Source organism: Jaculus jaculus, chromosome 2 (genome assembly GCF_020740685.1).
Source record: "Jaculus jaculus isolate mJacJac1 chromosome 2, mJacJac1.mat.Y.cur, whole genome shotgun sequence".
Taxonomy (NCBI): Eukaryota; Metazoa; Chordata; class Mammalia; order Rodentia; family Dipodidae; genus Jaculus; species Jaculus jaculus.
The window spans coordinates 168,523,254-168,536,968 of record NC_059103.1 but is presented as its reverse complement, the minus strand read 5'-3'; the positions used below and the strand labels follow the sequence as shown (position 1 = coordinate 168,536,968).

The 13,715-nt window shown below is 43.4% G+C and overlaps 1 protein-coding gene across 1 annotated transcript in view; it reads right to left on the bottom strand.

Moving 5' to 3' along the window:
- Laptm4b (lysosomal protein transmembrane 4 beta) overlaps positions 1–13,715 on the bottom strand; it is a 66,407-nt gene that overhangs the window by 18,470 nt on the left and 34,222 nt on the right. The window contains exons 3-6 of the mRNA XM_045143359.1: positions 9,896–9,969; positions 9,474–9,596; positions 6,656–6,754; positions 159–254 (exon numbers count right to left, since the gene is read on the bottom strand). Of these exons, the coding sequence (XP_044999294.1) occupies positions 159–254; positions 6,656–6,754; positions 9,474–9,596; positions 9,896–9,969 (392 nt within the window). The remainder of the gene's footprint in view (positions 1–158; positions 255–6,655; positions 6,755–9,473; positions 9,597–9,895; positions 9,970–13,715) is intronic.

Sequence of the window (13,715 nt, the reverse complement as noted above, 5' to 3'; positions counted from 1 at the left end):
GAAAAAAATAAATAAAAAATAAAATTAAAAAAAAAAGGGCCTGGGTTTGATCTTCAGAACTGCTGAAGGGTTGTAAGACAAGCAGGAGACACTAAAAGCACAGAAACCATCATGCAGCAGAGGATGGGGACACCTCACCTTCAGTGACATCAACCTACCGTGGTATCATTGCTAGTTACGTAAACCAGGACATCGGAGGAGTTCCTGCCATTGATGTATCGGTAGCAGTTCCAAACACAGCTAATCAAGTAGCCCTGAAAATGACAGGTATTAGATTTTTACTTTTTAAATTGTAGACAACTTAAAATGCTACATAGGACCACATCACAAAATTTTTATTTACACAAATGTCTACTGCCAAACCCAAAGCCTTGAAAGTAGCAAGTGTTGACAGGGCACGTTCCGGCATAGCCTCGTTCTCTATCACACAGCCCCAGGGTACCTGAAATCATTTCCCAGTTCATAAAGTTCACTAAGATGTTTCCATTTTCAAGATGAAAAACCCCAAGGAAGGCCACCCACTCTTTCTCCTTTTATGCGCGCGCGTACATACACACGTTTTTGAGGTCAGGTCTTACTCCAGCCCAGGCTGACCTGGAATTTACTATGTAGCCTCAGGATGGCCTTCCTCCTTCCTCTGCCTTCCGAGTGCTGGGATTAAAGATGTGCACCACCACACACAGCTTAAAATTTTTTTTTAATTTTATTTATTTATTGTAATCTCCATACACAAATTCCTAGATGCTCCTTTTCATGTGTTTGTATCTTGTAATACTTTCTTTTTGTTGTTGTTCATTTTTATTTATTTATTTATTTGAGAGCAACAGACATAGGGAGAAAGACAGATAGAGGGAGAGAGAGAGAATGGGCGCGCCAGGGCTTCCAGCCTCTGCAAACGAACTCCAGACGCGTGTGCCCCCTTGTGCATCTGGCTAACGTGGGACCTGGGGAACAGAGCCTCGAACCGGGGTCCTTAGGCTTCACAGGCAAGCGCTTAACCGCTAAGCCATCTCTCCAGCCCTTAAAAATATTTTTAAAATATTCTAAAATTATGTTATGCAACCATGAAGCTAAAGTTTCACAATTCTGCACATATACTGAAAGCCACAGTTATATACTTTGTAACATGGATTCTGTCTAAATAAACGTGGTTTTTACACACAAAAATATGTTAAATATTTGGAATGCTATCTGAAACTCCATATATATTATTTCTTGCATGTAACTCTTTGGATAAGAATAAAATTATAGGGCTGGAGAGACGGCTTAGTGGTTAAGGCGCTTGCCTGCAAAGCCCAAGGACCCAAGTTCAATTCCCCAGGACCCATGTGAGCCAGATACACATGGTGGTGCATGTGTCTGAAGTCTGTTTGCAGCAACTGAAGGCCCTAGCATGCTCATTCTCTATATGCTTCTTTCTCTCTCTCTCTCAATACAACAGCTGGGCATGGTGGCACATGCCTTTAATCCCAACACTTGGGAGATAGAGGTACAAAGATCACTGGCCAGCCTGAGACTACATAATGAATTCCAAGTCAGCCTGGGCTAGCGCAAGACCCTACCTTTAAAAAAAAAAAAAAAAAAAAAAGTACACAATGCTATTTTATAAAAATGTTTCTTAATCCCAGCACTTGGGAGGCAGAAGTAGGAGGATCGCCGTGAGTTCGAGGCCACCCTGAGATTCCATAGTGAATTCCATGTCAGCCTGGGCTAGAGTGAGACCCTACCTCGAAAAAAAAAAAAGTTTCGGGGGGGGGGCCAGGGAAATGGCTCAGCAGTTAAGGTATTTGCCTGTGAAGGCAAAGGACCCAGGTTTGATTCCCCAGGACCCACATTAGCCAGATGCACAAAGTGGTGCACGTGTCTGGAGTTCATTTGCAGTGGCTAGAGGCCCTGGCGTGGCCATTCTCTCCCTCTCTCTCTCTCTCAGATAAATAAAATATTTTAAAAAAATAAAAATGTTTCTTGCCAGGTGTGGTGGCACAGGCCTTTAATCCCAGCACTTGGAAAGGAGAGGTAGGAGGATTGCTGTGAGTTCAAGGCCACCCTGGGATTGCATAGTAAATTCCAGGTCAGCCTGGGCTAGAGCAAGACCCTATCTCAACACCCCCAAAAACCCTCCCCCAAAAAAATGTTTCTTAAGAACAATCTAAAATGAGAGATCAACACAAAAATAAAGAAAAATGAAAAGAACTTATTTCTGAGAAAAGTGTATACAATATAACTAATTTACTCATGTATTTAACCTACAATGTTACCAACTTCTTTACCCAGGAGGAAAAAGCCTTCTATGTCTTAAGAATTCCAATGCAATAGCCGGGTGTGGTGGTGCACGCCTTTAATCCAAGCATTCTGGAGGCAGAGGTAGGAGGATCGCCATGAGTTCGAGGGCACCCTGAGACTACATAGTGAATTCCAGGTCAGCTTGGGCCACAGTAAGACCCTACCTTGAAAAAGAAAAAAAAAGAATTCCAGTGCAAGCCAGGCACGCCGTTAATCCCAGCACTCGGGCGGCAGAGGTAGAAGGATAACCATGAGTTCGAGGCCACCCTGAGGCTGCATAATGAATTCCAAGTCAGCCAGAGCTAGAGTGAGACCCTACCTCGAAACCCCCTCCCCCAAAAAGAACTCCAGTGCAAATGGGAAATAAATGCTGGGATGAGTTGGTTGTCTATTCTGTAAGATGAATATTTATCTACTATTTTAGCACTGATTTCTTAATGCAAGTACTCTCAAAGCAACAAATCCATAATCAAGAGGCTAATGAGCAAACAGAAAGTACAGGGTGCTACGAACTCCCCGTAGACCCAAGCAGCATTTCCGAGGCCCCTGTAACACCACCACTGTGCACACCAGAAAGACCTGTTGAGTCTAAAAACTTGTTTTAGTCACCTTTCTTTCTTTCTTTCTTTCTTTTTTTTGTTTTTTGAGGTAGCGTCTCACTCTAGCTCAGGCTGAACTAGAACTCACTGTGTAGTTCCAGGGTGCCCTCGAACTCACGGTGATCCTCCTACCTCTTTTAAAGTTTTCTTTCTCTCGTGTGTGTGTGTGTGTGTGTGTGTGTGTGTATGTGCCCATGCACTGAGTGGACAACCATATATATTTCCTTTCTTACTTGGGGCACTGGCACAGTGATAAAAGTTAAAAAAGCCTTCTTGCTAGGACAAAACACTAAACCAGAAGCAGTTTACAGAAGGGTTTTTTCCAGCTTACAATTTTAAGGGGAAATTTCATCATGGTGATTGTGCAGGGATTGAGGTGGAGGGGGTTGTGGTGGTTTGATTTAGGTGTCCCCCATAAACTTAGGCGTTCTGAATGTAGGTTCCCAGCTGATGGAGATTTGGGGATTAGCGCCTCCTGGAGGCAGTGTATTGTTGGGGGCAGGCTTTTGGGTATTATAGCCAGTTTCTCCATGCCAGTGTTTGGCATACTCTCCTGTTGCTATTGTTCACCTTATGTTGGCCAGGCGGTGATGTCCACCCTCTGCTCATGCCATCATTTTCTCTGCCATCATAGAGTTTCCCCCTTGAGCCTGTAAACCAAAATAAACTTCTTTTTCTCCACAAGCTCCTCTTGGTTGGGTGATTTCTACCTAAACCTGACTGCAAAAGGGTGTTGGCATGGCAGCAGAAGACAGCAGGGTATCACATATCCACAATAGCAGAGAGGAAGTACAGAGAGTGAGCTGAGCGCAACCAGTGAGGCTGAGCTGTAACACTGCAAGGTCCAAGCGGCACACCTCCTCCAGCAAGGCTCCTCTTCCCAAAGGCTCTCCCAGCTGCTGGCTGGGTGTGAGTCTTTTCCACAAACACATGGGAGACATTTTACATTCAAGCCATCATAGGAATTCAGCACAACTTAAGTCTCAGGAAGCTTCTGAAAGTTACAAGATTCATCGGGACTTTCCCCAAGGTTATAAAAGCAGTATCCATTGCTGGGGAGAGGAGACTCGAACCCATAAGCTACTGCAAGCTGTGCAGGGAGCTCCAGGGAGGGAGGCAGCTTGTGTGAATTGTCACCCATGCTAGAGTGGGCTTTTTGGTGACCCAGTGGCCTTTGAGTCACTTGTGCTTTATATGTAACCCAAATAAAATCACTGGTTCAGTAAGCTAAAAAAAAAAAAAAAAAAAAAACAAAGAAAAGTTAAAAAAGCCAATAATGAAGCCACAAAGTTATGGTTATTTAAACCATTAATACTGAGAGTCTACTTTCTGGGCATCAGCTTAATGCTAAGAGGCATCTAAGAATGATGGTGCAGACAGCAAGGAAATGAAATCTAAGGTTGAAAAGCCAGAAGGTGCTGATGCAAATAAATGTGGGCGAAACATAAACACATTTCTATCAGGTTGGAGATGGTACTGTGAACAATTTGTATAAGGTCTTTTATGAGATAATTACAGTAATTAACATTTGTGTTCAGCAATTCATAAAAGCACCACAGGGCAGATTTTTCTTATTCACTACCAAACCCCAGGACATGGAACAGCATGACACACAGGAAACCCTGACTAAATACAATAGCCACCCACCCTCCTTTGGGAGACACATTGCAAGACCCCTAGTATAAAACCAACACAGTAAGAAAGTAACTAGTGAGCACTGTACCACACACCTTTATTTCCAGGATTTGGGAGGTAAAAGCAAGAGGATCAGGAGTTTGAGCCCACCTTGAGACTCCATAGTGAATTCCAAGTCAGCCTGGGCTAGAGTGAGACCCTACCTCAAAAAAACAAAAACAAAACCAACCGGGCGTGGTGGCGCACTCCTTTAATCCCAGCACTCGGGAGGCAGAGGTAGGAGGATCGCCGTGAGTTCGAGGCCACCCTGAGACTAGTGAATTCCAGGTCAGTCTGGGCCAGAGTGAGACCCTACCTTGAAAAAACAAAAAAGCAAAACAACCCCCCCCCCCAAAATTAAAAACCAATACTTTAAAGCAGAGCTGGAAAGATGGCCCAGTGGTTAAGGCACTTGCCTGTAAAGCCCAAGAACCCAGGTTCAATTCCCAAGTACCCATGCAAAGCCAGATGCACAAACTGGATAGAGGCCCTGGCATGCCTACTTTCTACCTGCCTCTTTCCCTCACAAATAAATAAATAATATATTTTTTAAAAATCTTTAAAATAAGCACTTCTAATACAAAGAAAACTGCTACAAAGTCAAAAGGCTTGGTTTCTTTTTCTTTTTCTTTTTGAGGCCAGGCTCATTTTATCCCAGGCTGGCCTTAAACACATGGTGATTCTCCTATCTCAGGCTCACAGTGCTGGAATAATAGATGTGAGCCACCAGAATGGCTCAAAATGTCATTTTTGAGAGAGTTAGGAAGGTTTCAGTTTCTAGTAATGAGAGAGGTAGGTATGACAGAACTTTTCCTGCAGGTAAAGCTTATAAACACACACACACACACACACACACACACACACACACACACAATTTCAAGGCATGCTAAAGCAATGAACAGCAGGCAGTGATGAGGCGTGCTGTCTTGAAGCAAGTGCAGACTTGCAGGATGTGAACCCATGGTTTTACAAGGCACTCTCCCTGCAGCCTGGATATCAGACAGTCCAGACTAACAGGCTAGGAGGCCAAGGGAAACAGGGGAGGAAAAGGAAGAGGAACCAAGTGGTGAGAAGGTGGAGGGGAGAATAGGAATTGCCCAACAGTAAGCCCCAACAGCAAGGCTGGGCGTGATAGTGCATGCCTTTAGTCCCAGCACTTCAGAGGCAGAGGTAGGATAGCAGTGAGTGCGATGTCACCCTGAAACTGAAAAACACCACCACCAACAACAACACCAAAAAAAACCCAAAAGCAAAAAATACAATAAAACAAACAACAACAACAACAAAAAACTAGAGTGGTGTTTAATGGTGAAAACAGGCTTTTCTTCTTTTCTTGGTTATGGGATCAAACCAGAGCCTTTATTTTTTTTATTTATTTATTTATTTATTTTAGGTTTTTCGAGGTAGGGTCTCACTCTAGCCCAGGCTGACCTAGAATTCACTAGGGAGTCTCAGGGTGGCCTTGAATTTACAGTAATCCTCCTACCTCTGCCTCCCGAGTGCTGGGATTAAAGGCGTGCACCACCACGCCAGGCTAAGGATAATCTCTCTCCTTAAGCTGTAACCTCAGGCCTCCCATTGATTTTCAGTAATTCATTTTCTTTTCCTCATTATCAAATAAGAAGTTGAAGTTCTTTAAACTACACCATACCCTGACTTAAAGCAAATGTACCTTGGGCTTGGGGATAGTACTTGCCTCCAGGTACAAAGTCCTAAATTCAATCCCCTGCACCACAAAAACAAAAAAGGAGGAAATAAAATGTTCATGTATCATTACAGCATAACATAAAAGATAGGACCACTCAACGGCCAACAGTAATTAAATGACACTCAGATGGACTGACACAGAACAATGTTCAGAACATACATGTTAGAGCAAATGACAAAATATATCTATCATATGGACACTGTAACACATGCTGGAGTATCATATACTATGCAATGCATAGCCTACATTTGTCTCCAAACATATTTTTGAATACATAGTTAGCCTTTCATATAAAGAACAATCTGCACATGTCAGGAAATTAAAAGAGAGTTAAGACAACGAGTCAGTCTGTTTATTTTATTGGCATTTAATACTCAGACTCCATGCTTACCTTGAATGTCAAGATAATGCTGATAAACAGAAGGATAATAAGGACCAAGCAAGTAGGGTTCACTGACATGATATCATCTCTGTAGGGAAAGTCAGGAGGCTGCAAAAGAAAGGGGCCTCGTTAGCCAAGCTCATTAATCTTTCAAGGTACATTCCATAAGCAGCAACAGAAGTGCTGAAGAGAAGGCAGCCAAGACCAACACAGAATGTTCTCCTGCCACTAACTACCCTGAAAAAGCTGCAGAAGGTGTGAAGAAGCTAAGGAAGACGAGGGCCCTCAACGGGAAGGAGAATGAAGAACCATGAAGACCTGAAAGCGTCACTTTGTCGTCCTTGTGCAGTTATGGACCAGGGTCAGGGCTGCTTTGGACGCAGGGTGGGGGTTGGTTGTCAGCAGACTCTGCACACTCTAAGGGGAGAGGGGAGACTACTGAAATGTTGTCTTCTTCAAGCTGTTATTTCCTTCCAGAGAATAGATATCCTTATCACAGGAATTCGTAGCATTTTTTAAAAGAAAATGGATTACCAGGAAACCTTTTAGGAGAATTAAAGGCTACAATGGCTAATGAAAAAACAATACTGCCTCCCCAAGAGGGAGGACAGGAGAATTAATGTGGAAGCATGTGAGCTGGGTGAGTGGCTCATGCCTATAATCCCAGCACTCAGAAGGTTGAGGTAGGAAGATCACAGTGGGGTTAAGGTTAGCCTGGGCTAGAGAGTGAGTTCCAGGTCAGCCTGGGATAAATAAAGTGGCCCTCCCTTAAAAGCACAAAGAGGAAAAATGTGACCTTTTCCACAAAGATCTTGACATTCTTGTACAGACAGCTGAGATCTATAAAAAAGGAATTGGGAGATGGCTTAGCACTTAAGGTGCTTGCCTGTGAAGCCAAAGGACCCATGTTTGACTCTCCAGGTCCCATGTAAGCCACACACACAGGTGACACAAGAATGCAAGGTTGCACATGAGCACATGTCTGGAGTTACAGTGGCTGGAAGCTCTGACGTACCAATTCTTTCTCCCTCTCCCTCCTTAAAAGAAAGGAAAAGGGCTGGAGAGATGGCTTAGTGGTTAAGCGCTTGCCTGTGAAGCCTAAGGACCTTGGTTTGAGGCTCGATTCCCCAGGACCTACGTTAGCCAGATGCACAAAGGGGCGCATGCATCTGGAGTTTGTTTGCAGAGGCTTGAGGCCCTGGCATGCCCATTCTCTCTTCTTCTCTCTATCTGCCTCTTCCTGCCCCTCTCTGCCCCTCTCTGTCTCTCTCCAATAAATAAACAAAAATTTAAAAAAAAGAAAGGAAAACAAAAAAAAAAAGCCAGCCATGGTGGCACATGCCTTTGATCCCAGCACTTGGGAGGCAGAGGTAAGAGGATCACCAAGAGTTCAAAGCCACCTTGAGACTACATAGTCAATTCTAGGTCAGCCTCAGTTAGAGTGAGACCCTACCTTGAAAAACCAATAACCAAGCAAATAAATAAATAAATAAAAGGTGGGGGAGCAGGCATGTGGTGTTGTGCACCTTTAATTCCAGCACTTGGGAGACAGGATCTACCTCAACACCCCCCCCCCCCGGAAAAAAGCCTATTGTGCTTGCCTAAAAAAAGAGGGTTGTACCTCAGTTGGTATGGGTGCTGGTTAGTATATATGAAGCCCTGGATTCAATCCCAAGTATCTTACAATAAATTAAAAAATAAATGATTAAATAATAAGTAATATGCTGGGGATATAGCTCAGTGGTAGTCTTAACACTGGCATGGGTCTGGGTTTAATTAGTAGCACTGGAGGTAGAAAAAAAAGATGTTTGTAAAAAGACATATGCAACTTATTTCAACTGTGTTATCTGCATAAGCAGATAAGAGAACAGGAATTAGAATTAAGTCAGGGCTCAGACTTCTCAGATAACAGGCTGTCTGACCCACTCTATCTGTCTTAACTTGTCAGCAGGGCCTCTATCAGGGGAACTTCAAAGTTCCTATTTATTGCTGTCTCTTTAGGCATCAGTGGAAATGCATATGCCTTGCTATTATTACATCGCAGGCTGAGACTTCTCTCTCCCCCCTCCTCCTTCTCTGGACAGAGTCACACTATGTAGCTCAGGTTGGCCTTGGACTTAAGATCCTTCTACCTTGGCCTCTAAAGTGCTTAAATGATAGAGTGCTTAAATGATAGGCATGTGCCATCACCATACTTAGACTGAACAATATGGGGCCAGGCATGGTGGCACACACCTTCATTCCGGGAGGCAGAGGTACGAGGATCACTGAGAGTTCGAGGCCACCCTGAGAGTACACAGTGAATTCCAGGTCAGCCTGGGCTAGCATGAGACCCTACCTTGAAAAGCCAATTTTAACCACTTTAAGCCCTGTGAGCATCACCAGTGTCATCCCCGTGCCACTCAGTGGCTCTAAAGCAGAGGAGGGAGGAGTGGAACAAGGCGAAGGGCGGGAGGAAGCCCCGGCAGCATTTCAAACTATCTCACGGGCTCAGGGAGGCCGTGACCTCAAGAGCGTCCTAGGAAATCACAAGTCCTATCCTGCGGATAACAACATTCCCTGTCATCTCTCTCCAATCTGGCCAGCCAGTCTAACAGAAAAACGGGGAGCTCTGGGTTTAGTGAGAGACTCATTTTCAGAGAAATGAGGCAGGAGATCAATAGAGAAGGATATATGCCAACATCTTCCACTGGTTTCTCTGCATTTGCACCTGCACATACCACACATGAACCAAAAAAAAAAAAGAAAAACCTTTAAAATCTCCTCAGCCCACATAAATAACTTAGATTCTTTCACAACGGAGGCGGTAAAAAGGAGAGTCACGTACCAGCTGCCGTACATACTCCTGGATGGAGTTTGGATAAACAAGCACAGTAATAGCCACCAAGGTGTTCAGGGCAAAATCGAAGATCTGGTAACAGAAGAACGGGATGATCCAGGCAGCGTGTTGCTAGGCATGAGAAAACAGAACGTTAGTGTGTTGCACACTGCACCAATTTATTGAGTTCAAAGAGACTTTTCAAGTAATCTGTAAGGGCATGCAGGAATTGACAGCTGTGAAATCTGCAACTGGTCGGCAAAGCTGAAACAATTAACAAACAAGACTGGGATAACCTGCCCGCTACCGTGCTGATTTTATTTTCCTAGTGCCATGTGCTATTACTGAGATTTCCAAAGAGTCTTAGAGGAAGGTGGGAACAACTGTTTCCTTACCATAAACCATTTTAGATTCTCACTGCAGCTGCTTACCTTGTATGCACCATAGGTAGCCATCGCACATATCAGGATCATGAGAAGGGAAATCGCAATGGCAATGCACATGTCTGTCAAAAAGTTAAAAAAAATAAAAGCAGTGAGTAGTAGATCCGTTGTTTAAATTTGAGTCTTTTCCTCATTTTCTTCATAAACTAATTACAAGTGAACAATAAGTAAATCACCAGAGCTAACAGAAGTGAAATGCCCAAAAGATGGTCTCCTTAAGTTATGTTAGTGACTACAGGTAAGTGATTGCAAAGGGGGAAAGAGATGTGGGTTACAGACATTAAAAAAAAAAAAAAAAAAAGAGCCAGGTGTGGTGGCGCACGCCTTTAATCCCAGCGCTCGGGAGGCAGAGGTAGGAGGATCACATTGAGTTCAAGGTCAGCCTGGGCTGAAGTTGAGACCCTACCTTGAAAAACAAAAACAAACAAACAAAAAACCTTCTAGTGTACTGAACTATATGAATAATTAACTTAGGTATGTATTCCTTCAATCTCTGAATAGGTATCTGGTTTTTTTTTTTTTTTTTTTTTGGTTTTTTGAGGTAGGGTCTCACTCTGGCTCAGGCTGACCTGGAATTCGCCATGGAGTCTCAGGGTGGCCTCGAACTCTCGGTGATCCTCCTACCTCTGCCTCCCGAGTGCTGAGATTAAAGGCGTGCACCACCATGCCCAGCTAGGTATCTAATTTGTATTTTATATACTCATAAGCCTTGTGACTCTAAGACCTTCTTATAGCTTCTAAACTCATAATTAATCTTAATTTCTTTTGAAGGCCCTGATGTCCCTTTAGAGACTCTACTCACTTCATCGGCCTCATTGCTCTTCCTGGCTCTAATACAGCCATGATCAAATATCACTAATATCAAATACCACCAATACTGTCTATCACAGGGCCTTGTGTTCACAGCTTCCACATGAATGGAATCTGCTCCCCCCCCCCCCCGCTTCAAATATTTATATTTTTCGCAAGCAGAGAGGAGAGAGACTGAGAGTAAGTATGGGCACACCAAGGCCTTTAGCAGCTACAAATGAACTCAAGAAACATGCGCCACTGTGCATCTAGCTTTACATGGGTACCAGAGAATTGAATCAGGGCCATTAGGCCTTGCAGTCAAGCCCTTAACCACTGAGCCATCTCTCCAGCCTGGAATCCCCCTTTAGGTCTGGTCCCCAGAAGCCATCACTTCAGAGTACAACCCTCTCTCCTAGTCACCATCCCCACACTGGGATATTCTCTATTTTTTTAAAAAATATTTTTGTTTATGAGAGAGAGAGAACACAAACAAACCAGGGCCTCTTGCCAGTACAAACGAACTCCAGTTGCATGCACAACTTTATGCACCTGGCTTTACATGGGCACTGGGAAGCTGAACCTGGCCGGGCAGGCCCTGCAAGCAAGCATCTTTAACCTCTACAGTCATCTCCCAAGCCCTCAGTGTGGTGTTCTGTATAGCACACATCACTGTTACCTTATTTCTATTTGTTTACTAGTGTGTTAGCGGCTCCCTGCCAAAACAGAAAGCTTATTGGTGAAAAAAGGACATTATCTGTTCACTACTATAAACCCATCATCTAGGTAAGAAATGGCCATTCTAACTGCTACTAGCCACATTTTTGTGGCTGAAATTAAATCTAGATTTCAAGAGCTTAGTACAAAGAATGTCAAATGGTGATATCCTAAAATGATACTGTTTTGAATATAATGAGTTGAACAAAATAATTAAAATTAATCTCGTCTAGTTCTCTTTTTCCTGTCAATGGGACTACTAGAAACTTTACTGGACATGCTCTGATTGCAGTACTGAGCAGGGCTGACCTGGAACAATGCTATCACAGTAGACACCAACTGAACATTCCCTCATTTGGGAAGTCTGTATCTGAAGAAGAGACAAGTAGATTCATGTGGCATGACGAGGTCTCTAAAGGCAATGGGAGCTCATCCTCAGGCTAAGGGAGCAATGAAGTATCAGCACTTGACATCAAGGCATATTTACAAATGCTTAGGTGTTCTGGAAGATGATTTTGTCCCTGCTGAACAGATTATACAACTTTCTGAGACAGCATGTTAGGATGTCAAAGCTCTGGTTCTTTCTAATATACTGTATTGTATTCTTTTCACTCTGAACAAGCTTTTATCCAAAGGAAAGAATTCTAGTTTTGGAGTGAGCCTCTCTTTCCTCGGCTTCAGGGCTAAGAGAACATTTTAAGCAGGTTTATAAGACTAAAGGGGAGGTTTGTAAACATTCTAGGATAGAAGTACAGACATAGCAACAAAGAACATTTGCTATCTGCAGGGTGTGGTGACTTAAACCTTGGACTTGGAAGGCTGAGGTAGGAGGATCATAGTAAATTCAAGGACAGCCTGGGCTAGAAAGTGAGTTCCAGGTCAAACTGGGCTAGAATGAGACCCTGCATTAAAAAGGGGGGAAGAGCCAGGGAGATGGCTCAGCAGTTAAAGGCACATGCTTGCAAAGTCTGCCAACCCAAACACCCACACAAAGCCAGATGCAAAATGGTCCATGCATCTGTGACTGCAATGCGCCCATGACAAGGCAGATTAAGCCAGGAGAGCCCACAACAAAAAAAGGTAGAAAAAGGTAGAAGAGGAGCACAGGTACCTCATGCAAATATAAAAACAAAAGGCATAACAAAAAATGTGATCCAGAGGCTGGGTGTGGCAGTGCACACCTTTAATCCCAGAGGCAGAGGTAGGAGTGTTGCTGTGAGTTCAAGGCCACCCTGAGACTACATAGTGAATTCCAGGTCAGCCTGGGCTACAGTGAGGCCCTACCTTGAAAAAAACAAAACAACAAAAACAAACAAAAAAGTGACACAAAATATACCACAAAAGACCATTTGCCACATTTAAAAAAAAAAAAAAAAATCAAAACCAGGGCTGGAGAGATGGCTTAGTAGTTAAGGCAGGTTCAATTCTCCAGGACCCAAATAAGCCAGATGCACAAGGTGGCACATGAGTCTGGAGTTCATTTACAGCAGCTGGAGGCCCTGGAGCACCCATTCTGTATATATCTGCCTCTTTCTCTCTCTCAAATAATAAATAAATTTTTTTTTCAACTCAAGATTTTTTAAAGAAGTGCTCTGTAAGGAATTGTGTGAGGGACTAAGGAGAAAGACTGCAACAAGTATAACCAAACAGCACAAAGGAAAGATTTGTCCCAAAGTCCTGCTTGTACCTAGGCAATTAAGTTGATTGACCCAATGCCCAGAAAATACTGACAGTTAATATGATGGGCACTAGGGTTCCCAATAATTTTTAAATATTTTAAAAAATCGAAACAAACGTTTCATTGTTGATGGACAATAAATTCATGAGGACACTGCTGACTCTTGAAGTTAACAGCCTCTCAAAGGAGGAAAATGAATGGGCTTACAGCCTCAGAAGATGTGCACTCCTCATTACTAGGCGTGTGTCTCTTTCAAGATGCCTGCAGACTTTAGACTTTAATCTTATGATGCTTCTATCTTGGGAGGGAAGATGTATACCAGGAAATTTCATGTACATGCCTCATAATATTCTTGTGGGATCAATGGGAGGGGAAAAACTTGGATGCATTTTACAAGCAAAAACTGAGGCTAAATAGCTCCTTAAATGTCAAGAAAGCCTGTTTGTTCACGGGTGTATAAGCACACATGGATACATCCAGAGCTGCCATTCGCATACCAAGCAGTGAAGGAATCAAGCTTGGACTTCCTACATGAAACCATGGTCCCAACAGAAGGCCCACTGCCTGCCTTCATTCCTCATCTCTAGTCTCAGTGTGTCTTTCCTCCCCAGTGAGCTAGATAAC